Consider the following 25,898-nt stretch of genomic DNA (forward strand, 5'->3'; position numbering starts at 1 on the left):
ACTGGAGAGATTAAGTTTTACAGGTTTTCAGTACTTACTTCTCTTCAGTCCTCCTTGGGTGGTCTGGCCTGTTGAACTCTGTTTCTTTAGAGCCATCAGAGCTTTTTTCTACAAAAGGAAGCACAAGAGAAATAGAAAACCAGAATTACAACTAAACAGTATTAACCATTCTATCAAAAAGTAATCATATAGCAAGTCAAGCAGAAGATAAATATTAAAAAATAAAACAAAACTTGACTACACAATAAAGAAGGTAGTATTTTTCCAGTCTTTAGTATCTGCTATATCTTTTGCACAGACAGCTGGTGTAATTAGTCATATAAATAATAATAATAGTTAGGGGGAGTTTTCACTCATTTGGGCACCAAACTCATCACCATAAGTCATTAAAATAGCAGTGTACACATTGCAAAAGTGCCATTATGAACACAATCACACATGACCCAACACCAGACGTATGTAGCTTTCTGATAAGACTATGAAAGTCAAAACCTGAAATTAAAACTTAGATTAACAATAAAGTAACTTAGCGAGCCAATTATCCTAAAGAAAGCTGATCATATGTTCAACCACAATTTGAATGTCACCTAGTTTAAGACAAGTTCAATGTAACTGCTGCAGAAATTAACTGAAAATGAATGAAATGATCATCACAGTAAGAAAGGGCCAGTTTTAATGAAATTATCTAAGAAGACTTCTGAAGGTGAGTGACATATAGAGTGAGCTAATGCAAAACTTATTTTTAGCTGATCAGGGGAGGGTAAATATTGGTTAAAGTCCAGTTCCATGGGCTTCTTTAATGATCAGGATCATGGCCTCCCTGCACTGTGCCATAAATACTAGCAGCAAATTTTTTATCAACACGGTAATTTAGCAAACCAAAAAATGGGAACAAGTAAATCCAAGATCCTCCAAATATTATCTTTTGAACCGAGCAGTCCTTAAACCTCAGAAATCTAATAATATTAGACCATGGAAATGTTGAACTTACACAGCAAGAATACACACATTCTATCTGTGAAATCTCAAAGGACTGACTAAGGCAACACTTGTTTGAGAATAAGGATCAGATTATTCTTCTTTGCATCTGCTGGGGTCATTATTAGACAACCATAGTTTTTTAAGGCAGCAACCTCACACATTCATCTCTGATTCAATTCAACTTGTATGTTGGTAAAGTTGATTTACACAGTTGTGTGTTTGACAAGATTTATGCTGTTGCTGGATTCTGATGTTAGAAAACCCTGCCAACGTTGTAACTATTACAGTACCTGACAACTGTAGGTAAAAGGCCAGATAAGTAGGGTTTCATGGAAGGGCAACCAACAAGAGAGCCCCTGCCCCGATATAAAATGGCAATATGGTTGAGATTTGTAAAGCATGCATGTCAACAAAACAAAAAACTGCTGGATCAATCTGTAAACAGACACGGTTTATACAGAATTGACTAATCATTATGGCACCATTCTTGACAAAAAACAAACACAAACCTACAACAACACCTTCCTGCTAGATGTCAAACATAGTAGTGAAAGAGTGATGATTTAGGGACCAGTCTACAGCACAATCACCAAGTTCTCCATGAGCCCTTTTTAATTCTTCTGTTTTCTACGCAAAAATGTATCACTATTTGGCTGACATCTAAACCTTGATCATAACTGGATTGTGCAACAGGAAAGACTGTAGCCACATTGTCAAAATCAAAACTCAGTAGATTAAAAAATTCTGCACAGTTGACAAAACTGATTCTACAAAAACAAAAGAATCAAGGTTTTCAAATAGTCAACTGAAGGTCCACCATAAATCATATTAAGATACAATAGTGATAACCTAATAATTCGTACATAATGATGCCCAATAAATAAAAGTACTTGTGTAGTTTGTCAGAGAGACGGAGCCTATCGAGGTTAGCACTTTAAAGTTGGAAAACCCAGGTAGGGGTGCCAGTTCATTCAGGGCACAATCACTTACCAACTAACCATTACTCATACTCGATCACTATGGAAGCACTAATTAACACGGACATCTTTGGGGTGTCAGAGGAAAATCAGACAACGTATGCACAACATTATACAGAATTTGAACTATAGCTAGGTTAATAACACTATCTGAGTTCGGGTGGCATATGACAGAAACTGTCATGTTATTGACAGGTGAAATAAAGAGATGTAGGTAAAAAATAAACATTAAGCATGGTCAGTCTTTTTAAGTTAAGCACATTGTGAGATTCTTTAGTATATTGAGTATTTCAAAATATGCACAAAGAGTCAAATGAAATTATATCATCAACCCTACATTCTAAAATCTTTGACAAGGCGTTAATAACTTCGTGAACTGTGATCGGTTTAAAAAAAACTGACAGAATAAGACAACCTTGAAAAACAACAAAGACCGTTTACAACAGTGTAGGAAAATTAATGGTATTTGGTCGTTAATTTCATGTCTGTATTAACTAGAAACAGAAGTACAAACCTTCTTCTTTAACTTCGCATATTTTTTCTGAAGCGATTCCTCTTCCTCGGTCAAGCTCGTAGGGAACAGCATCATTCTGCAATTAAGGCAAGAAAAAATGGCAATTCTAAAGACTTCTAGTTCGCTTATGCAAAATAATACGTGTGCAAATATTAATACAAACGCAATCTTCTGCAGTCTACAATAAGGTGCTCCCGGGTCTTACCGCTGTTTCTTTCAGCATCAAATGTGGACAACAGAGCGCAGAAATATGACGTCAGAATTAAAGCCAGCCCCTCAAAGAAAGCACACAGTTTAACGTGCTGGTGGCAGTAACTGTTTTTTTACTGTAGTCAGTAATTTACTTTTTCCGAGTAGGAGGTAGTAATGTATGTTAATCTGCATCGTCCATAAAACCAGGCGAGAAATACCTTAAATCAAGATAAATAATGTCACATTGCATTTAGTAGTTTACACACAAGCCTGTTCTTTAGTGAAGCCCAATATACGAAGTTAAACATAGAGATGATAATAAATTATGTTGGTAGTAGAAGAAAGGCAGGAGTAGAAATTTGTAAGAAAATCTTTTTAAAAAAAAAAAGGTTTAAAGACGAGTATCAGAATTAAAATGTTTATCGAGTTACATTTACTAAAGTAGCCTTTAAATGATGTTAACCGATTTCGAATGCAAGAAAATGTTCCGGGCTGTTTATTGTTCTTCCGGGTTTTACTCGTCGCTGTTAGCCAAAGAAACAGACTACAATCTACTCATACGTTGGTTCTATTAAACGGTTGTTGCTCAGCTTCTTAGACGGTGCGGGAAATTAGCAAAATAAAATATATAATTACTACTGAACAGTTGTGTTAGCTAAAAGCCTGCTGCGACACTCTGCTCTATTGGCATCGTTTGCCCCGCAATGTGGCGGCTGAGTTGCAGGCTCCTGCCACGCAGTGTTACGCTATCAGCAAGCGACGGGCAGTGACAGCAACTCTTCGCAAGAGAAGATGGCTAGAGAAACGGAAGCTATAGGTACTGAGTTTAACAGTTTGCAGATCAATAGTCAGAATGTATATATGTGTGTATATATATGTATATATATATATATATATATATATATATATGTATATATATATATATATATGTTCAGTATGTTGGTGTTTTTTGATTTTTATGTTGTCAATGTGTGTACGTATCCAAGTTTAAGACGTGGAACTGAAATGTTGCATAGCTGAAATAATACAGTTCATTATTTTACGAAGCTTGTGTCTATTACGACATGCAGCCCTTGTATTAAGTGTTTTACTGCCCTTTCAAAATCTGAGCACTAAAGCTGTAATTTGTCCGTGATACTTTTCACTGCATACAGCGCCTGCTGTATTATTTTCCCCAGTGCTATGTGACATTTTTGAGTTTCAGTTGGATGATTGCATAACTAGATACAACAATATATCAAATTTTTAAAAATATGTTTTGATATTCAGTTTTTAAGAATTTTTTATTACACGTAAAATAAAATATTGCATTAGTTATGTAAACACAATGCTAGCTTTTAATGTCACGAGTTTTTTTTTTTTTTCCAGGACTGAAAGCTTTATTTTGCGCGAGTTTAAAAAGTTGTTCATATTTCTCCTTACCTTTGTTAGTGCTGCCCCCAATGGACTGGGCTGATCTCTCCATTTCCATGCTGGAGATTGGCTGTTCTGGACAATTTGAAGTCATCTCAAACCCAGCTACAGAGTCAAATATTCCACCCCCACACACAACGGTGAGAAATTATACAGATTCATACTGCCGTGGCTGTTTGAAACACTTTTGCTCTCTTTTCATTCTTTATTACATTTTCTTGTACCCATGAATTCTGATTGTAAGCAAGTTAGTGCTGCATACTGGACATTAGATTCCATATATTGCCTGTAGTCAGTTTTAAAATGGTCCCTTTTATAAAATGACTAGATCTCGTTTGTTTTTGTCATAAGCTGAGATGAAATGCTTTGATTCCATCATTCTGAACATGACAGTATGGTATGGTAACAGTGCCTGGTATCTGTTTTCTCCATTTCAAACAGTGATGTTCGGGTGTCATTTGTGTCGTTATTTGAAAATGCAAATGGTTGAATGTGCCTCATTGAAGGAATAAATCAATACCATATAAACAATGAGGCTATAATAGTAATTGCTTCATAGCATAATCCCCAAGACACATTCACATAAGACAAACATGTTAAAACAAATGTACACTTTAAAGTATGTGTGGGTCAACTTATGAAAGATGCTAGAACCTGTTAACCCATCATCTAATGCAAATGCCTCACAGCTTTAAGGTAGTGGCTTCAAATACAACTCTAGCAGCTTTGGAATGTTCTGGATTCCTCTCTCACGTGAAGAGTGTGCACATTAGGCTTATTGATAGTACTAAATTGGCCTAGAGTAATGGAATATAGGTGTGGGAGTTATGATGCCCTGTGACAGAGTGATGTTGTTCCCAGGTTTGGTTGCATCTTTGTATCTGATGCTGCTGGTATGAATTGTGGGATTACCTTGGCTCTGTGTTGTGTTAAGTGCATCTGGAAAATGGATGAATGGACTATAGCATCATCTTTCCATACCCTCTACTGCCATCTCATTGTTGGTGATACGAACAAATGTTTGTTAGGGAGGCCTGTGTGTTTATTTTTTATGGATTTGGCTGTTCAAGTAAATAATTCTTTAGCAGATAATAAGTAATTATTATGTCAGTATGAACTTTGCATATACATGGTTTTACTGATCTGTTCTTATGTATATTTTAAGTGAGAAGTATTTCTAGCTTAAATAAGAATGTTACTTTAAGTAATATGCTCTTAAAAAAGGTGAAAAAGATTGCAGTCAGGGTGGAATGGGTGGAGAAGAGTGTCAGGAGTGATTTGTGACAGACGGATATCAGCAAGAGTGAAAGGGAATGTCTACAGGACGGTAGTGAGACCAACTATGTTATATGAATTGGAGATAGTGGCACTGACCAGAAAGCAGGAGACGGAGCTGGAGGTGGCAAAGTTAAAGATGTTAAGATTTGCATTGAGTGTGACGAGGATGGACAGGATTAGAAATGATGACATTAGAGGGTCAGCTCAAGTTGGACGGTTGGGAGGCAAAGTCAGAGAGGTGAGATTACGTTGGTTTGGACATGTGCAGAGGAGAGATGCTGAGTATATTAAGAGAAGGATGCTAAGAATAGAGCTGCCAGGCAAGCGGATAAAAGGAAGGCCTAAGAGGAAGTTTATGGATAGGTGTAACAGAACAAGATGCAGAGGACAGAAAGACATGGAAAAAGATGATCTGCTCTGGCAACCCCTAATGGGAGCAGCCAAAAGAAGAAAAAGAAGACTTTAAGTAATATGCTCTATTATACAAGTAGCATCATTTAACTTGCAGCAGAGAAGTAGTAAAGAGATAAGAACCAAGGTTATTTAAAAAAGTGCTGCTCTTCAGCTAAGAACTTCTTAAAAAAAAAAAAATAATAATAATAATGAGAGGTGTAAACAGCACTAGGACAATGTATCTGCCTGTTTGTAACCAGTGAAAGTAATTAATGAATGGATTTAATGAATAATTGGAATTGTATTAATTGGATAAACAATTTAAACCAAATTATTGCAGTTTTATTAAAGTAACTACTTCACCATGGATTGATGCTTTCCGGAGGACACTCTTCACCCCTTCTTATCCTGCCATGGCCCATTCAGCCATAGAATGTCTTTAGTGGCAAATCATTTGGCGAGCTTGTATATTTCAGCATGGACAAAAGGATGGCTAATTTCTTGCTTTAACTAAAGTTGAGTATTTCTGAGGATAAGTTGCTGTCTAGTTTCTTTGGTTTCCAGTAGTAGACAAAATATGAGATTTCAACAAAAAGCTATTTTTCAGAAAATCTATGCCCTCTGCTGAATACAGCATCCAGACTTGTCAGCGAAATGACCTTCTCTTCACAGGACTTTTCTGAAATAAATTTTGGCTGAAAGGCTCATTATTGTTATGTCAGAACAATTGTGTGATTCATTTAACTATAGTGCATTTCTTTACTACTGTGTTTTTACATATTCAAACAGCATATGACTCAATTAAAATATGATAGTCCAAACCCAATAAATCTATTAACCCAGGCAAAATGAGTAAAGTTTAAACCCAAAATGTCTAGTCCTGTCCAAGATGGAGCCCTTGTTGTGGTACTGATTAAAACCAATGCATATATCTCATATTTAAAATTACTTTATTTACCCTGCATGTGTATGAGCTCCAAGCTTTCTTTGAAGTAGTAACGTGCAAACTCATGAGGGCTTTTGCTGCTGTTAAAAGAGCAGGAATTCGACACTTTTATGTAACGTTTCTGCCAGTTTTAACAGAAAAAAATATACAATCCCACTGCCCAGTAATAATCAGTATATATCTTACAGAGTTTGTTTAATTTTTTTCAAGAATTTCTAATTCATTACAAATTATATGTACTGTATACTGTGTTGGATCCGTAGCGCTTCTGCCTCGCAGTTAGGAGTCCCGGGTTCGCTTCCTGGGTCCTCCCTGTGTGGAATTTGCATGTTCTCCACGTGTCTGCATGAGTTTCCTCCGGGTGCTCCGGTTTCCTCCCATAGTCCAAAGACATGCAGGTTAGGTGCATTGGCAATCCTAAATTGTGCCTGGTGTGTGTGTGTGCCCTGCGGTGGGTTGGCGCCCTGCCCGGGATTTGTTCCTGCCTTGCACCCTGTGTTGGCTGGGATTGGCTCCAGCAGACCCCCGACCCTGTGTTAGGATATAGAGGGTTGGGTAATGACTGACTGACTGTGTTGGATTTTACAAGTGCTACAGTATCCATTCCTCCAAAGGGAAAGTAGACATCTGTTAATTTGCAGTATTAGAGTTGGGATAGCTTTCTTCAAATCCAAAACCGACCTCACTGAAATAAAATGCATTTTTAGTACCTCCATATTTTCTAAAATATTTTTGCTATTGATATGCCCTTTTAGCTTTAACATAAGCAGTTTTTAGATTTATGGGAAAAGATGATCCGCTGTCAAAAGAAGAAGATAAGCAGTTTTCAGAAGATCTTGGCTTTTTAGTTTGTATTACTAAAAACTTAAGGGCAGTCTCTTTAAGTAGGTATTAAATGAAGACTTTATGCTCTTGTTATATCACAGATTATGAAGCATGGTCAAGAATTTTGAATGGAAGAAGTTTGGTGGCTGGTACCAAAATCTTCCTTAGTAACATCTCTGCTTCTTGTCTTCTGGCCTGATTAAACTCTTTTTAAACTTTGCTTTTTTTCTTTCTTTTAAAAACAAAACGCTCTCATACAATACTGCATTATTTTTTGGTAAGAAGGCAGCATGGTGGCATGGTCTCCAGTTTGAATCCTCACCCAGACTCTTCCTTTGTGTGGTTTGCACATTCTTCCCATGTCTATGTGCATTTTCACCACACGTTCCAAGGATGTACAGGTGATAAGGTTCATTGATGGCTCTGACTTGACCCAGTATGACTACAAATGGGTGTGTGCCTGTGATATACTTGTGTCCCAGGTCCTGCTTTGGACTCCTTTTCACTGTAAAATGTTTCATCTCCCCATGATCCTGAACTGGGTGAACTGTTTATCAGCTAATGTATAGATTTTTATTAAGACATAATTTTGCTGCTTTCAACAATAACCATTATCGCAGCAGAATGAAGTTGCCTGTAGTGTTTGTACTTTGTTTCTTTGAGTGTTTATGATAGATTTATTCTGAATTTTCTAGTCCTGTCTTCTGTATTCTTTTCATAACCATGTCAACAGACTAAACATCTAACCCAGGCAAATACAAATAGGAATTTAAAGTAGTATTTGAGGATTTGAGTACTAAGTGTTATTGTTCAGTATTCATAACATTACTGCAAATACTGTAGGTGCTTTATAAGAGGTGTATCTTGTATTTTCATGTGTTTTCACTAGCTCCCTCATGGCCTTCCTCCATATGCTGAAGACTTAATCTCCGAGGTAGAGAAGCGTTACTTGCACGATCCAGAATGGCTTCCCATCCATAATTTTGAGAGGGCATTTGAGAAGTTCCAGAAGTGAGTTGATCATTGACTAAGCAGTTTTCCCTACCCCTTTCTTTGCTTCATGTATATTTCATAACCTCAGATTGCTCCCCAATGTTGTCTAATGCTGCTTTACTGTTTTTGTGTCTTAGTGTATTTACTCGGGATCGGTGTCTTGATTCGTTGCTTCATCTTGACACCACTCCTATTCACTCTACTCTTAAAGTCGTGAGAAATCCAACTACTGGGGAACTACTTGACTTCCAGGAGGTTAGTATACAGTATGTGTGTGCTCATTTTTCTTTTGTTTTGTGTTCATTCATTTTAAATTATTTTTCCTTTGTATTTTATAAAGCAATTCAAACAAAATGATGAAAAAAGTTCTCTGGAGTTTTAAGATATTATATTTCTTTAAATATACAACAAAGCTCAGTTGTCATATTTTCTAAATGTGCTGATAAAATAATGTGAACTGTCATATTCTAAGTCCTGCTGTGTTTGCTAACTTACTTATTTTTAGATTTATGTAAAGTGTCATTGCTAGAAAGTTAGCCTGAGTACATAGCTTTTTTAATTATTCCAGTGACCCCTGTTATAGAGATTACCTCAGCCATTGTTTCTGGCACTTCTCCCGAGAAAGATGTATCCACTGGGTTTATGAATTCATGAAAATGCTTCTTTCACCTCTCAATAACATCCCCAATTGAGATCAGCGTTTCCAGTTCTACCATAACAATCCCATCTACCATTCCTGAGTTGTCAAATGCTGTCCGTAGCTTCACTAAATTCCACCCACACACCTGGCTATACTTTGGCTGTTGTCTCTCAGTCAAATCTGGAGGACCTCCTTCTGAAATTACCCTAACAACCTCTTTTTTTCCGCTAAGCAGCAGACGGCTCAGCGACTGACATGATTAGAAACGCGATCACAGACCTTTGGGGCCAAGGTACTCTGGTACCAGGTACTCTTAAGAACCACCTTGTGTTTAAACATGGCTTTTGGTATGGATCATCCATGATAATTCACCACTCAGATTCATATCAGGCAGGTTGTGCCTGCAGTCATACTTTCCCCACGTTTTTCCATCATTTCTCACAAGAGCCTTGAACTAGACCAGCAGAATTTCACAGTGGTGGTGCACTTTGAAACACCAAACCAATGTCTCCAAAACAGCTGAATGCTCTTAATGTGTTGACTGCTGCATAACACATAATAATGGTCAAACTCGGAGTAGTGTTGTGGTGACCTCCTCATCCATCAGAACATCTGCAACTGTACTGGACCAAGCTAGGGTCCCCTTTAGTATACAAGAGACACCACCCTTGATTAAGGAGCCATATTCCAGAGCCAGTACTGTGCATGTAAGTAAGTCAGTCTATATTTAGCTTGTATTTTTTAACCTACTGCATGATCTCCAATGCCTACCTACCAGATAGGTTATGTTCCAGATGTAAACGGTCTATTTCCATCATCTGGCAGTCTGGCATGCCTGGATGTATTACCTAACTGGCAGCGTGCCTGAATCTTCTCAATTATGCTGTAGATGGTGTGCTCACATGGTGGCTCCATGTGGCTTTTTAAGATTAAGTCTACACTAATAAGAATCGGGCTACACAAATGATTTCTGGTATCTCGGTTCATGTTAAGGTTCACTTTGATTCAATTTGAAGTATTGATGGATTGTTCTAAGTCTGGCCTTCAGTTTGTTATGAGTGCCATTATTAGGAGCATATATCTCTAGTCAACATACAGTATATCAAAGGATTATTGTGGTACCCACCCCAATGTCAAACTCCTAGGAGGAAAAGCCTATTATTTATGTTTTAAATTCAAAAACATATTAATTGGAACAGTGACTGTGAACTGCATATTTTACTTTAAAAATAATTGCCCTTGACATTGAGTAAGTTTGATAGTAAGTATTAACATTTATTTTTAATCAATAGCATTAAACCATGTTAGTTAGTGAGCCAAAATACAGTTTTAAATGCTGACTTTAATGATTCTTCTGGAATAAATGAATGTTAAAACTGCCATGTCGAAAGAAAATATGCACTTGAAATGTGTAAGAAGTTTAATTTCACCTTTGTAACTAGTATATCAACTATTTTGTGCAGCGATTTCTGTGAGGTTTACTTGGCTCTTCCCACTTTTGCTTGATTTTCTCTCCAAGTACAGTATTCCAGGTTTCATCTCATCTCAAAAGATGTGAATGTTAGGTTAATTATCAATTCCAGATTGACGATGTGTGAGTGGGTCTTGTGATGGACTAGAACTCCATACAAGTGTACTTCCTGGTTTGTGTCTAATTTTACCAGGATTAAGTGAGTTTAAAAATGTTGTTTTATTAGCAGACAATTCTCTAAAGAGACCAAATTTTGAAAACACTATGGGATTAAAAGGCTTGAACATGCCACAATATAATTACATTTACACATTTTCTCAAGTTATTTCTTAAACAGTTATTGTTTTTTTAGGGGGTGGCGCACAAGCCAGTAACACCAGCTATTTTAATCAAGTGCTGAAATGGCAAAGTAAATGAGCAATGATGGGAGTGCTAAAAGAGCAATATAAATAAGCAATGACCAGGGCAGAAGCCTGTTTGAATTTAAGTTCGTAGTGCTATGATGTTCTATTATCTGTGTATCTATTGGTTTTTGTGTACAGGAACTACTTGAAGACACTGGTCTGTCATCCAAAAATTCATTGTCCCTTCAGCGTCCTCCTGGGCCTGCTTCTCAAGGGGTTAAAGGAAGCACTACAAATTATCCATTTTGGCCAGGTACGCATCTTTCCACTTTCATACTTTAGCTTTAACAATACACAACCTTGAACACTAATTAGTAATTCTCAAAAAAATAACTTTTTATACAATAGAAGGTCTATAGTATCAGACTGTCAACACATACAGTGGTGTGAAAAACTATTTGCCTCCTTCCTGATTTCTTATTCTTTTGCATGTTTGTCACACAAAATGTTTCTGATCATCAAACACATTTAACCATTAGTCAAATATAACACAAGTAAACACAAAATGCAGTTTTTAAATGATGGTTTTTATTATTTAGGGAGAAAAAAATCCAAACCTACATGGCCCTGTGTGAAAAAGTAATTGCCCCCTGAACCTAATAACTGGTTGGGCCACCCTTAGCAGCAATAACTGCAATCAAGCGTTTGTGATAACTTGCAATGAGTCTTTTACAGCGCTCTGGAGGAATTTTGGCCCACTCATCTTTGCAGAATTTTGTTGTAATTCAGCTTTATTTGAGGGTTTTCTAGCATGAACCGCCTTTTTAAGGTCATGCCATAGCATCTCAATTGGATTCAGGTCAGGACTTTGACTAGGCCACTCCAAAGTCTTCATTTTGTTTTTCTTCAGCCATTCAGAGGTGGATTTGCTGGTGTGTTTTGGGTCATTGTCCTGTTGCAGCACCCAAGATCGCTTCAGCTTGAGTTGACGAACAGATGGCGGACATTCTCCTTCAGGATTTTTTGGTAGACAGTAGAATTCATGGTTCCATCTATCACAGCAAGCCTTCCAGGTCCTGAAGCAGCAAAACAACCCCAGACCATCACACTACCACCACCATATTTTACTGTTGGTATGATGTTCTTTTTCTGAAATGCTGTGTTCCTTTTATGCCAGATGTAACGGACATTTGCCTTCCAAAAGTTCAACTTTTGTCTCATCAGTCCACAAGGTATTTTCCCAAAAGTCTTGGCAATCATTGAGATGTTTCTTAGCAAAATTGAGACGAGCCCTAATGTTCTTTTGCTTAACAGTGGTTTGCGTCTTGGAAATCTGCCATCCAGGCCGTTTTTGCCCAGTCTCTTTCTTATGGTGGAGTCGTGAACACTGACCTTAATTAAGGCAAGTGAGGCCTGCAGTTCTTTAGACGTTGTTCTGAGGTCTTTTGTGACCTCTCGGATGAGTCGTCTCTGCGCTCTTGGGGTAATTTTGGTCGGCCGGCCACTCCTGGGAAGGTTCACAACTGTTCCATGTGTTTGCCATTTGTGGATAATGGCTCTCACTGTGGTTCGCTGAAGTCCCAAAGCTTTAGAAATGGCTTTATAACCTTTACCAGACTGATAGATCTCAATTACTTCTGTTCTCATTTGTTCCTGAATTTCTTTGGATCTTGGCATGATGTCTAGCTTTTGAGGTGCTTTTGGTCTACTTCTCTGTGTCAGGCAGCTCCTATTTAAGTGATTTCTTGATTGAAACAGGTGTGGCAGTAATCAGGCCTGGGGGTGGCTACGGAAATTGAACTCAGGTGTGATACACCACAGTTAGGTTATTTTTAACAAGGGGCAATTACTTTTTCACACAGGGCCATGTAGGTTTGGATTTTTTTTTCCCTAAATAATAAAAACCATCATTTAAAAACTGCATTTTGCGTTTACTTGTGTTATATTTGACTAATGGTTAAATGTGTTTGATGATCAGAAACATTTTGTGTGACAAACATGCAAAAGAATAAGAAATCAGGAAGGGGGCAAATAGTTTTTCACACCACTGTATATTAATCAGAAGACATTATTGCAAGGTCTGGGATGTTTTTATATCCTTATAGGACTGAAGCTAGGAAGCACTTCTTTATACAAAGAGATGTGTGAACTTGGAACAAACAATCAAGACGTGTAATTGAAGCAGAAAACTTGACAACCTTTAAGAAGTCTGGATGAGATATTGGGACAGCTTAGCTATTAGCTAAAAAAAAAAATGAACTTGATGGACTGAATGGTCTCCTCTCGTTTGTCAAATGTTTCATGTTCTTATGCTGTGTTTGACATTATTTACTGTTTTTATAATTTAAAAGAGTCACCCCAATTTGCATCTAGTATGTTGTTACTTGACAGCATTGTAATCTGATCACTGTTTACTTGTATGTGGTTTTATGTGGAGAAACTGCAAACATGGGGTATCAAACTCAGGTCCAGGAGGGCTGCAGTGTCTGCAGGTTTCATTATAACTACTTTTATTATTAGTAAGCAATTACAACTGCTAGTAGAACATACTGTGTTTGCTTTCATTTTAATGGACTTGCTTTTAAGGATTTAGAACCGTTAATTATGCATTTCCCTGTCATCAGTTGCCAGACAGTGAGATCCAAAATGATCCACCAGGGTCCTGAATTGAATAGCTTTGCAGTGAACAGATTAGCGTATACAGTGGGTGAGCATGGTGCAACATTAAACAATAACTCATAGTGGTTTTATGCGGTGTCCTGTAAATTTTTTTATTAGGTGGTTTCTGCTAAAGCATTTATCCCTTCCCATTTTTTAATGACCAACACTTTGCCACCCTTCTGTTACAGAGTATTATCTCTTTTATATACTCTTATGCTGAGTAACTTGTAGGTAAAGCATGCACAAAACCTATTAGCACATACAATTGCATATAGTATTACAGTACATCCTTAAGTCTTACAAATCATATTATCTACATATTATGCTCTGTATTATTGCTGTGCATAGAGTAGAAGATGAGAAAAGGAGCCATTTATAGCTACTGTTTAAAAGACAGCATAATTCAAAATATTCATTTATCATTTAACTTTTCTGACTTTTCCTGCCTGTCTGTGTCTCTTACTAGCATTACCTTTTATGTAGTCAGCCGTTCTTTCATGCCACCTGTACATTATGTTCAGTTAACACTGATTGCTAAAAATAAGTGAAAACCATTTATCCAGAACATTCCCTTTTTTAGAGGCAGTCGTGCAAGATGTGGCATGGAGCATTTCTCATCAGGAAAGTGTGCACTACCATAATAGATTATAATAAATTAAAGGCTTTAGTATTGAGTGGAAAGGCCTTTATGGGTGGGATACTGTATAATTTACTTTCAAAAAATTATGAAAATCTTAAACATACAACTTATTGTTTTTACCATTTTATTGAAAACTGCACTTTAGGCCAGAATTAAAACACATCTCTTTTTACAGAGGACACCTAGATAGTGTATAGTAATTACATCAGAAACTGAACCTTTGGAAAATGGCCGGTGTCAGATATTAGAATGTATTGCCAGTCTAAAAACTTTCATTCCGCAGAGAACTTATGCTGAGGCTTCCACCTTGCGTATTAAGTAACAGTGGCGTAGTTTCTTTCACCAGCAAAAAGTAACTAATTCCCTGTGTGTCTTTCTTGCTTGTATCTGCTACTGATACATGCCTCATCCTGTATACTGAGAATATACACATTACATTACATTAATGAAGTCATCAGCTTTGTGTAATGCATTTGTGATTGGAAACGTACGACCATACTGCCAACATTAAGCCTGTGTTTATTTGGAAAATTGGATACATTTTCTCCATACTAAAATGTTAGTTTATTCCATATGGTATGAGATAAACACAAATAACAAACATAAAAGGTGTGGTTAACCAGATGCCGCTCTGTTTATTAGCTGTGATTCTAAGATAGACATGAAATGTTTATAAAAGAAGTAAAGACTGTTCTGTCCAGTTGTAGCACCTCTCATGCTGTCTGGTTAGCAGATGGCAGTTTTTAATGGGAGTACTGGGTTGTAAGTTGTGGTGATGGATGCACCAGAGATAGAGTTTGAGTCTGAGGTTATTTTCTTGTTCTAAATCTACCAGACTGAGGGTGGAAATAATAAACACTTACAAGACTGTATAACCACAAAATCCTTTCCCAGGTGTACCCTTAATATACAGGGTGAGCCAAAATCAAGTACCACATTTCCCAAGGTCATTGCGTGAGGTAGAGGCAGCCGAGTAGGTTGGGGTGGGGGTCCTTTGAAAGGTGATCTCTTATAGTTTTCATTCGGCAACATGCTTTGGTCCAGGGCGCACCATGCTTTTGCTGTCAAAGCATTCTTGGAAAAACAGCAAATCCATCATCACTAAGCAACATGCCTTCCGAATGCACATCAGCATTCCTCCTAACGGTGATGTCCCAAATCGGAAAACAATTCTTTAGTGGATGGCTAAATTTGGACAGCATTAAACAGAAAATCTCCAGTCCGTCCTTGGACTATATGAACGCCTGAAAACATCCAAGCTGTAAGGGCATCAATACTCGCAATTCCAGCACATCTTTGAGGAGGATTTTGCATCACTAAAAATGTCACATGTGACCCCACCACTTATTACAAAAGGTAACACTATTCTCTTATACTTGCTATTTTTCTTGAGTGATCCTGTCACAGTTTTACTTGGGCTATTCAGTATGTGCAATAAGAGAATTCCACACTACAATAGTAATGGTGTACCAGAAGGAGTTAACAGAAGCACATATACAGAACAGTGTCACTGTCAGACAAGTGTAAGCTTAGAAAACTTTCTGGAATGTCTTTGCAGCATTTACAGTTTTGAGTTGAAGAACTCCATTTACAGTGTTTGCTAATAATTATATTCATTATGAACCATAGCTCTCTCTCTTAAATTACCACAGGCAATTCCCAGTTACTTTATTGCTCACTTGATTTAGGTTTTGATTTTTGTTTAAATTCAGTCACAATTCTTACATTTTGTATTTGGATATTGATTACCCACTATGTTGATAATATATTATTTGCCCTTACAGGTGGAATGGAAGAGCCAAATTTGGACCAGATTAAAAAAAAGAGTCAATTTGAAGAAGATATTGATTTTGATAAAAGTAAGTGCAATAACACATCTTAGAATATAACTTCTCAATGACATTAATGAAGCCTAATAAAAATAAAAAAAATAAATAACGGTTGTGTCTGATTTTTCTTTCATCCATTCTCTGTTCTAACATTCCCCTTATTACTCACATTTTTTGCCAGTTCAACATTTCTTCATTCCAACCTTCTGCTATCCTGCAGTAGCTATTTGACTTTGGATACAATTTCTTTAACTGTTGCTTATCTCTAGCACTGGAAATTTTCCAAAGCACTCTCTCTCTCTCGGTCTGGACATCCTACATTTTTAATTTTACACTTTTGGTACTGTAAGTGGCAATGATCAATATAGCATCTCCAAAAAAATTGATAATCTGTCAAACATGATACATTTAGTCCATGCATTGGTGCCCCTTGGTCATTGCCAAAGTCCAGATCGTTAGTCCAGTCTTGATTTTTAGGAGTTTACCTCCTTGAAGGTTTTAATGCTGTTTTGCTCCTCAATTATCTGCCCACTAAGAGACCTCAGTTGTTGTCACTTTGAATCTTGAACTCTGCAGAACTGGTTTGGATTTTTAAATGGTGGTGTGCTCCTGGCATAATTTAGTTATTTTGTTATATATAAAAATGTGCATTTTGTTTTATTTAACATGTATCTTTTAATGAGTATTTGATAAAAAATAATAAAACAAACCTGTTGCAAATTACCACCCAGCTCTATTCGTATCCCACTCACAGCTCCTTAAGGCAGTGATTTGGCAATAGACAGTTTTATAAAATGAAAAATATTGCAGCATTATTGCAGCAATATTATGATCACGTATATCTTTACATTTAAACTCGTTGAAGTTTTAGTAGCTCTGCTACAGCTTTATCTTGTATTAACTGAGCATCATTTTTTGTGAATGAATAATTTTATAAGAATCTCTGCTTTCATTTAAAAAATCCTCACCCTCCTAATATCCCACTCTTCTGTTAAATTAGTTTTTTTGTTCTTTTTTTTAATAGATTTGCTTTCAGTTCCACCAGGATTCAAAAAAGGAATGGATTTTAGCAAAAAAGGTTTGAGAAAATAGAATTGTTTTTCCTCCCCTGTTTTTTTTTATCTTTTACCAACTCAATGTTTGAAGATATATCACTTGCACGTTTATTGTTGAGTTATTTAAAATATGTCCTGTTTCAATCTAGACCTTAATGGCCCATCCTCCTCAATCAATTTGTTCTCACTTCTGTCCTCTGTTGATGATGATGCTTTTGATCTGGGCAATGAGGACAGGGAGGAAATTGATCTAGGGAAAGTCAATGGGCAGAAGGAAGAGCAGCCTTCTAAAAAGTCTCTTCAAAAGACTAACAGCTTAGAAGATCTTGGTGTTGAGGTGAGAACCCATAAAGTATATGAATGCATATCTAAGTTTAATAGTAATTGCTCACATTAACTCAGCCTTGTGTCAGCATTTTCCCATTACACTTACTGTTAAAATATTAAGTTTATAGTCTGTTTTGTTTTATTTTATGCAAGTGTAAAACAATGCTTACATTTATTTTTGTAATTGTAGTATACAAATCTTGATTTTCTTCTTTCAGAGTTCTGTTACAACCTCAGATGCTATTCTGCCTTCACCCACTTCTACCCCAGTGGTGAAAGAACTGGAAAAAGAGCACTGGGCTATTCCAGTAGATGTCCACACTCCCTGTACTGACTTCTATAAACGCATTCCTGATCCTGCATTTAAGGTAATTCACAGATGTGCATTTGCCATTAGTAGTGAGATGCTTCAGAAATTGTGGGTATCTAACAGGATAGTTAAGTAATGGTAAAAGGAGACCAAGGACAGTTTAATGCAGAAAATTATTTGAGAATGTTTTCTCATTTTTCTTTTTTGAATCTTTAACATATATCAACAAATTATAGAACTATTGGAATTATAACATTAATAGATGTCCAGCAGCTAGTTTAAATCTTCGTGGAGCAGTTCCCGAAGGACACACTTACTTATATATAAATGTCTATGCATAGAAGTGTGTGTGTCTGTCTGTCCGGCCTGAAAGTGCAAGGCTACAGCATGAAGCTCAAAGAAATCGACTCTGTTGCCAAAGTGAAACTGCCAAGAAAAGAGTAACTTACTTAGTTGCTAATGCGCAACCGATGTGATTGAAGTGGCAGATTTAATGGTTTCTAAGAACCTGGGCTTTTTACAGCAGGGGCTTGCACAGCTAGTTTTATTATATATGCTATCAAACAGAATCTTTGCCAACTGCAGACTATTTCCATTGTCAAAATCCACTCTATTATATAATGGGACAAGGAAGAACTACCACTGAAAAGATGAAACCACAGTACTTTACAAAAAATTCCAGACTGTTTACATACAGCAATCTTAATGATGGAAACTTTATAGTGGTGATTTAATCTAATTTTTTAATAGTTAGATTAACAGAAGAAACAGTCTCGGAAGTAAATTTAAATGCGTATTGTAATTTGTAGATTTCTCATTCACAAATTTAATCTAGATTAGGGATCATGTCAAAACATAATAAAAGAATGCAGTTTAGGATTACCATGTTAATGAATTTGTACTTTATACAGACAATTAAAATTAAAATATACAAACGTATATGGATACATATGCACATTCCTCTTTTGGGAAAAAGACACAGTTTTCCTTGATTTACTCTTCTGCTTCACAGTTTAAAATTACAGATCAAACAGTTCAGACATAATTAAAGTGCCCATTGCAGACTTTTATATAAGGTATAGGGTATTTGGAGACATTTCAATCACACCATGTAGAATTGACTAACACTTTTTATACTGGACCTCCTATTTCAGGGAACCCTTAAAGTCTGCAATATTTACTTTAATATACAGAGAGAGAGAGAGCGATAGATATATTGTCAAGCTTGGATTGCAGATTTACACAAGAGACAGTAAGGCAAGACCAGGTTTCCAAGAAAAAATAACTATATTGCTGAGCAGGCAGGAATAGTCTCGAGGCTTTATTCAAAAAAGGAGTTTTTCTTCAGCACATAAGTATGCAGGATAGAAGCAGCAGCATGGGCAGTCATTCTGCTTTAGCTCCCATCTGTATATTAACAGAACACAAGGCCAAGCAGGTTCAGTGGCTCGGAAGCACCAGCTGGGGCAGACGCAGTCTGGAGGAGAGAGAACATGAATGTGTGCAATTAGGAACAGCGGAGCTTGGTTTAAATGTTCTAAACATTGTGCGAAAATCATGTTATGTGGTAAGCATGCAGCTGATCATGCAAGCTTAAGATTGTCCTTCTGTCCCATTGAAATTCTGTCTAAGTGGGAGTTTATCGAAGGCCAGCTGTGTTATTTAGCCATTGGTTTACTGTTTAACAGAGTGTCAGCATGCAGCTAAAAGGGTGTTGGCATGCAGTTGCCAGCATTATGTGGTAGGAATATGTAGCAGATCAGCTACCAAGCAGTCGTTGTGCAGGTGCTGCTGCCATCAGAAACAGCGAATCACCAGCGACAGTAGTCACAATATATATAATATACTACTGCATTTATGCAAAACCAACACATATATCATAAGTATTTTATCTACTGAAATACAGTAAATACATATGTTCAATTAGAATGCATTTTTAATTTCTTTTCTAGGACAGGTAAAAAATGTTAGCTTTCTGAAATTGTTTTCAATATAGTGCAGTATGCAAGCACACATGCTTTCAAATTTTAATGGCAGAGGCATGGACATTTTGAAAATAATAAATAGAATACACACTGCTTCCCATGTCACTGGATTTATATTCCACAGCTGTGGCCAATAAACTGCAAATTTTATCATAGCACCAAGATAGCAAAGACCATTGTGAAGCAAACCCAGTAGCAGTGGAGCCGATCACTTTAAGACAGGTCATACTCCATCACTTCAGATCACAGTTGTAGCTGAGCTGATTTATAGTGCAATATGTTCTCAATGAGCTTGGCGTTGCAGCAACATGACATGTTGTTTCCACAGAGTGAGAACTGAAACAGCATCAGCAAATCTACAAGAAAGGAATTACTGGCAGCTTCCATCTCTCACTCGACTATTTGCTAAACTGTGCTCATATATTTTCTGTGAAGTCACATTTTAAAGTCACTTGCAGCAGCAGACATGCTGTCTAGAGGCTTCTAATAGACATGATATACATAATGATTCTTATTTGATGCCATAATGGGCTATGAATAGACTGTAAAATTTATATATATATTTATAATATTATAGCTGTTCCCCGCAGCTCCGCCCGCATAGTAGTGAAATGGGACACACTTTAAAAATCAATAAACAACTAGGTATTGCTAGCTAAGGCAAGTTACACTCCAAAACGCAGAGGTAGACCAACTCCCCACTCCTGACATCACGTTTTCTTCTCCCTCAGCCCACAGCCTCTTTCTAGGATTAGCATGAATATATTGCTCTTGCAAGCGAACTATGATTCTTAGTGCAATGAGAAAAGTTGCAAAATCAACCAGAATGTTCAAGCAAATTATAGAAAAAAGTCTGACCTAAATCCGATAAGTAGTTCTCTTGTTTGCTAGCTGAGCGGATGTAAAATTCGCCCGAATCTGGCATGTGAATGAGGAGGGCCCTGCCCTCCTCTCCTCGGCTTGCTGCGTCTGTCTTGGATTTTTGCAAATAAATTGGTAAAACAAGCGAACTATGAAACGTAGCGCAATGAGAGAGGTCACAAAATCAACTGGAATGTTCAAGCAAATTATAGTAAAGAAACCCGATCTAAATCTGTTGAGTAGTTTACTCGTTTGCTAGTTAAGCAGATGTAAGGTATGCTGCGAAGCTGGCGCATGAGTAAGGAGGGCCCCGCCTCTCTCCCCTGTGTTTACTGCATCTCTCTTGGATTCACGCAAATAAATTGGTACCGCAAGAAAACTGTGATACTTAGTGCAATGAGAGAAGTCGCAAAATCAACCGGAGTGTTCAAGCAAATTATAGAAAAAAACCTGATCTAAATCTGTTAAGTAGTTCTCTTGTGAAAAGCAGACAAACAGACAGACGTTGGATTTATTTATTTATGCATGTATGTATTTATTTATTTTTACAGTAAAAAGTGATTTTAGGAGTGTAAGCCAAATGTGATCCAAAATGTAATTTAAATGTGTCTTTCTTTCCTGCTAGTGGCCATTTGAGTTGGATATATTTCAGAAGCAAGCCATATTACACCTGGAGAACCATGAGTCTGTATTTGTGGCAGCTCACACCTCTGCTGGAAAAACAGTTGTAGCGGAGTATGCTATTGCTCTTTCACAGAAGCACATGACTAGGTAAGAGATTACTGATGCTGTGAATGCCCTTCATCAAGTTGAAGTTTATCAGGTAACACTAACAGTAGTAATGCCCATTACAATCTTTGTAGCTTACCTCTTATTAATGTTGTGGTTTTTTTTTTTTTTTTTTTTTTGCACTCAGTCAAACTGTGGAATTATTTTGCCCATAATACTGTATATATTTTTCTGGATGTTGCTATTTATTAGTTATTTTCATGGTGTCAGAATCATTTTTGATTGTGAATGCCACAATTTGGGATGTTTTCATATTGCTGCAGTCATGTTGGTTATAGTAACCACATTCAGATGGAACAACATGACTACTGGGACATAAATTCCAGCAACACTATTCAAGATGATGATGCAGTAGTGCTGGTGTCTTTTATTTGATTTGCAAGCAAAACGTGATGAAGCATTTGGTTAATGAAAAATCTATTTTGTGAGCTATGATCTTGTATATATTTTGACACAATTATTGAAACAACTATTAGTTAACATATTGGGCTTTGGTATTTTGGTTTGCTATGTTTTTGGGCTTTGGCCCCTCTACATAACTTAGAGAAACATTTTGTCCACATTTCCTGGTCCGCTTCCATACTTTTATACCCTTAGGCTTACTTTTTCCACTACTGGCAGAGCAATTAAAAGGTTGTTTTGTTTTTGTTGAAGGCATATAGTTGAAATAAAGGCTCTGTTAGCTTTTAATGGAACAGCTGTTGGGGGAAATTAACGATTGAGTATTGTAAAGACGGGGGGTGTCTTTGAGTCCAAATACCCTAGACACCCCACATTAAACAGTCTCAGGTGCAAAATAAATGGTTTTCTTTTCACAAAATATTCACAATTCACAAACACGGGTCAGTCCTCTTCCAGGTGAGCTTTGCCTTCTGCCTCCCAACTCTGGATTTACTGGTTGAGGCTGGACAGGTCGCTTTTATGTGAGACTCTGGAATACGTCCAGTACTGGGGCACAGCCCAACGGGTCAGACAGACGTCTCTTGAAGCAGGGATTCCTTCTCCCTGCAGTGCCCTACCAAGGACCCTGGCACGGTTGTCCATCAGGACTACAACTCCTATAAATCCCTGCGGCTATCCTTAACTGGGTCCATGCCAGCAGAGCATTTCCCTCTGTCATACTGGGGGTTGGGGAAACTGCCCTGGATATACCAACTCCCTCACCTTATCTGTAAAGTTATTCCTTTGTAAGAGATGCAGCTTCATTTCCATCCCAACTAGGTTATGCCTCCTTCCATTACAGCAAAAAGGGTCCAACACAGCACTCACGCTATCCATTTTGAAAAATAATGAACTAAAACCTTGTTTAGAGGCGGATAATTGTACCTAACTGAATGTTTTGCTTATCTGGACTAAAGTCGCATATGTCTGTGCCTAGTCTGAATAGAGAATTAATTAAATTTAGCAATCTAAACCTCCCTATTACATTGTCTGCTTGTGCATAAACATGGATATACAGTCTGGCTTGTTTGCTTAATCATATTTGTTTTCCTACTACATTTTAGAAGTGTAATTTGTCATGATGAAGCAGGATGGCATTTTGTACTGGGTAAAAACTATAATGTACCAGAAAATGTTCAGTCAGATTAAATGCAATAAAGTTTAGCAACCGCTTAGCATTAAATTGCATTCTGCTGATGAATGAATGGATATTTGTACTTGGGTTGTCCAAACCAGTCTGCTCTTAACGTCCCCAAGTTACGTGGCATCATTCAAGCAATACAAATGATTTTGAAAAGCAGTAATTCACTGAGTCTTAATCTGTCATGCTTGTTTATTTTGGAAAGCTGTACCTATTAAAATATTTGGCAATTAAATTGTAAAGTGAACCCAATAAATAATTGTTTCATTGATTAATAGTGCCTTTTGATAACGGCAATGTGTGTTGCAATGGACAAATGTTAAGAAATCGCATTGCTAGTGTTTCATTCTTTATACTATGTGTGTACCTTTATTATTTATGTTATTTCTTTATGTCTGAATATACTCCACATCAAATTAATTACTCACATTGACAACTAGTAACTGCAGCAAAATTATAAATTATTTAACTTTCTGACTGCAGTTATTGCAAGCAGAAGAGCTGACAAAGCAAAATAACAGTATTATTCCATATTTGCCTGAAAGCAAATTTCTAATAAATACTGCATTAAGGTTTTGTCAAGAAATGAACAGCATCGCACCTTGAGCCTAAATGGTTAACTTCAATATTACCACTTTTATACAGTAAATGTATTGAAGATTATCGTGTATTTCATTAAATGTATTTATACAGAATGGAGTATATTCTAAATATTATGTTCCTTATTAGGGCTTGGCATAATCTGGCTACAGTACATGCATGGTTTCTGGAATATGATAAATAAATGTTTTGTATTCATTTAACATTCTTACATATTTATTCTATACATACATTTTTCACCCCCATCATTTTTTTTAACTTTTCATTTTACATTAAAATGCACAACATCCAGCCAATTTTGTTTTTAAAATACCTGTTTTAATTTTCTGTTTTTCTGTGCACCTTTGGCTGGTATGTTCAGTTCATCAAAATCAGAATATAACACATTTCCTGAAACGTTTTGTTTATGCTGTTCTTATTGAATCAAACCTGTAGACATGTCTGAATATTGACTTTTTTAAGCTTTTAAAAATTCATTCTTTTTCTGCTCTTATGACATTGTTGCCTTATGTAACAGAACAATCTACACATCACCCATTAAAGCCCTTTCTAATCAGAAGTTCAGAGATTTCAAAACTACTTTCCAGGATGTGGGATTGTTAACTGGGGATGTGCAGCTCCGGCCAGAGGCATCGTGCCTCATTATGACTACTGAGATTCTCCGGTAAGTTTCAGACAAAAGCCTGAGAAAAGCAGTTTTTGTTATTGTAAGTGCTGTCAATATACAGTATCATTATGTGCTTGTCCTCCCTGTAGATCAATGCTTTATAATGGATCAGATGTCATCAGAGACTTGGAATGGGTGATTTTTGATGAGGTTCACTACATAAATGATGCAGAGGTACACAATTTATTAATTTGTTTGTTTATCGTTACAGTATGTGACACTGAAAGAATACTGTAATTGCAACCAGAATGAAGAAGGGTCATTTACTGTCATGTGTTCTGTTTCATAGCAGTATTTCATTGCCTCATATCTCTTAATGGGGAGAGTGTCATATGAACTCTCTTTTTGTTACGTCTGTATTGAAATGATAATTTTCCAATTTAGTTGTTATCATATGGTATTGTGCCCTAGATCCTTGGCAGTTGGTGAAACTTGCTCTATCACAGTCCTAGTTCTTGTTCTGGTGTTCAAAATGAAATTCTCAACAGGTCATTCCAGAAGATCATTGTGCTTGACTACTAATGCACCCCCTTATTTGTTTTGCTTTCAGAGAGGGGTAGTCTGGGAGGAGGTATTAATAATGTTGCCAGATCATGTCAACATCATCTTATTGAGTGCTACCGTGCCCAACACATTGGAATTCGCTGACTGGATTGGGTAACTTAGTTAAATAAACATTTCAGTCCCTTTGTACTTCTTGGTGACTTCCATCATATTACAATATCAACCACTGGAGTCAAAACACACTGATGGTCCTGAATAGTTATATGTTTCCTTTCTTGTAACATGAAGCTATATTTTAAATTTTAATTAATCTCTTTTAATTAATTTCTGATTTGTGTATTATGCTCTGCTGTCTATCCATTCATATCAAAGTCTATGAATTAAAAATGCAACATAAATTGTCTTCTTTGCATTAGCATAATAATTCAAAAAAGCAATAAAAACCTTAACTCAAAGGAAACTTTATTTTTTGTTGAATAAAGTCCCCTTAAAATATAATAATGCAGTCTTTTTGTACAATATACAGCATTGGTGAAAATGAAGTCACATTTTTGTCGTACTACAATTTTCATTCATTATGCGAAAATTTGCTAAAGATAGGACTTTTATACATTTTTTACATTTTGTTTATGACATAATGCTAAGTTTATTTCATAATATGTGTACTTAATGTGACCTGCATAAGTGATTTGATAAATGACAACCATTCAAAAGTTTGAGCAGATATAAGATTTCTTTGTAATTTGAAAAATGTTGTATTCTTATATAATAATAAGTTTTACATCTTGCTCCTTTTTTTATAAATTTGATAATATCATGCCTACTTACCCTTATATTGTTTTTAATAAAATTAATATGTTGTTTATTTTCTCATTTATTGTTTCTTTTAAGTCGAATCAAGAGAAAGAAGATTTATGTAATAAGTACACTAAAGAGGCCTGTACCACTCGAACATTACCTGTACACAGGAAATAGTACCAAAACTCAAAAAGAGCTGTTCTTGTTGGTTGATGCATCTGGCAATTTCCTTACAAAAGGGTAGGTGTTAACTTTGTTGTGATGTCATTAGTGGAAAAATCTTTAGCCATTAGCTTCTAGCGGCAACTTTGTAATGTAGTTTT

At 36.6% G+C, this 25,898-nt stretch overlaps 2 protein-coding genes across 4 annotated transcripts in view; one reads left to right on the top strand and one right to left on the bottom strand.

Annotated features, from left to right (window-relative positions):
• The window catches only part of nelfe (negative elongation factor complex member E), a 36,806-nt gene extending 33,514 nt beyond the window's left edge, over window positions 1-3,292 (bottom strand). The window contains exons 1-3 of one of the 3 annotated variants that reach the window (XM_039768748.1): window positions 2,678-3,292; window positions 2,473-2,548; window positions 39-108 (exon numbers count right to left, since the gene is read on the bottom strand). In XM_039768748.1, the coding sequence (XP_039624682.1) occupies window positions 39-108; window positions 2,473-2,547 (145 nt within the window). In that variant the 5' untranslated portion in view covers window position 2,548; window positions 2,678-3,292. The other 2 variants (XM_039768749.1, XM_039768747.1) reach the window with 2 other exon arrangements.
• A 70-nt stretch (window positions 3,293-3,362) lies between these two features.
• The window catches only part of skiv2l (SKI2 homolog, superkiller viralicidic activity 2-like), a 53,527-nt gene continuing 30,991 nt past the window's right edge, over window positions 3,363-25,898 (top strand). The window contains exons 1-14 of the mRNA XM_039768745.1: window positions 3,363-3,481; window positions 4,096-4,217; window positions 8,409-8,530; window positions 8,650-8,767; window positions 11,166-11,280; window positions 16,053-16,127; window positions 17,122-17,175; window positions 17,302-17,489; window positions 17,698-17,847; window positions 21,261-21,406; window positions 24,124-24,270; window positions 24,363-24,447; window positions 24,824-24,930; window positions 25,669-25,815. Of these exons, the coding sequence (XP_039624679.1) occupies window positions 3,457-3,481; window positions 4,096-4,217; window positions 8,409-8,530; window positions 8,650-8,767; window positions 11,166-11,280; window positions 16,053-16,127; window positions 17,122-17,175; window positions 17,302-17,489; window positions 17,698-17,847; window positions 21,261-21,406; window positions 24,124-24,270; window positions 24,363-24,447; window positions 24,824-24,930; window positions 25,669-25,815 (1,601 nt within the window). The 5' untranslated portion in view covers window positions 3,363-3,456. The remainder of the gene's footprint in view (window positions 3,482-4,095; window positions 4,218-8,408; window positions 8,531-8,649; window positions 8,768-11,165; window positions 11,281-16,052; window positions 16,128-17,121; window positions 17,176-17,301; window positions 17,490-17,697; window positions 17,848-21,260; window positions 21,407-24,123; window positions 24,271-24,362; window positions 24,448-24,823; window positions 24,931-25,668; window positions 25,816-25,898) is intronic.

This window comes from Polypterus senegalus, chromosome 11, assembly GCF_016835505.1.
Source record: "Polypterus senegalus isolate Bchr_013 chromosome 11, ASM1683550v1, whole genome shotgun sequence".
In the NCBI taxonomy this organism is placed as follows: Eukaryota; Metazoa; Chordata; class Cladistia; order Polypteriformes; family Polypteridae; genus Polypterus; species Polypterus senegalus.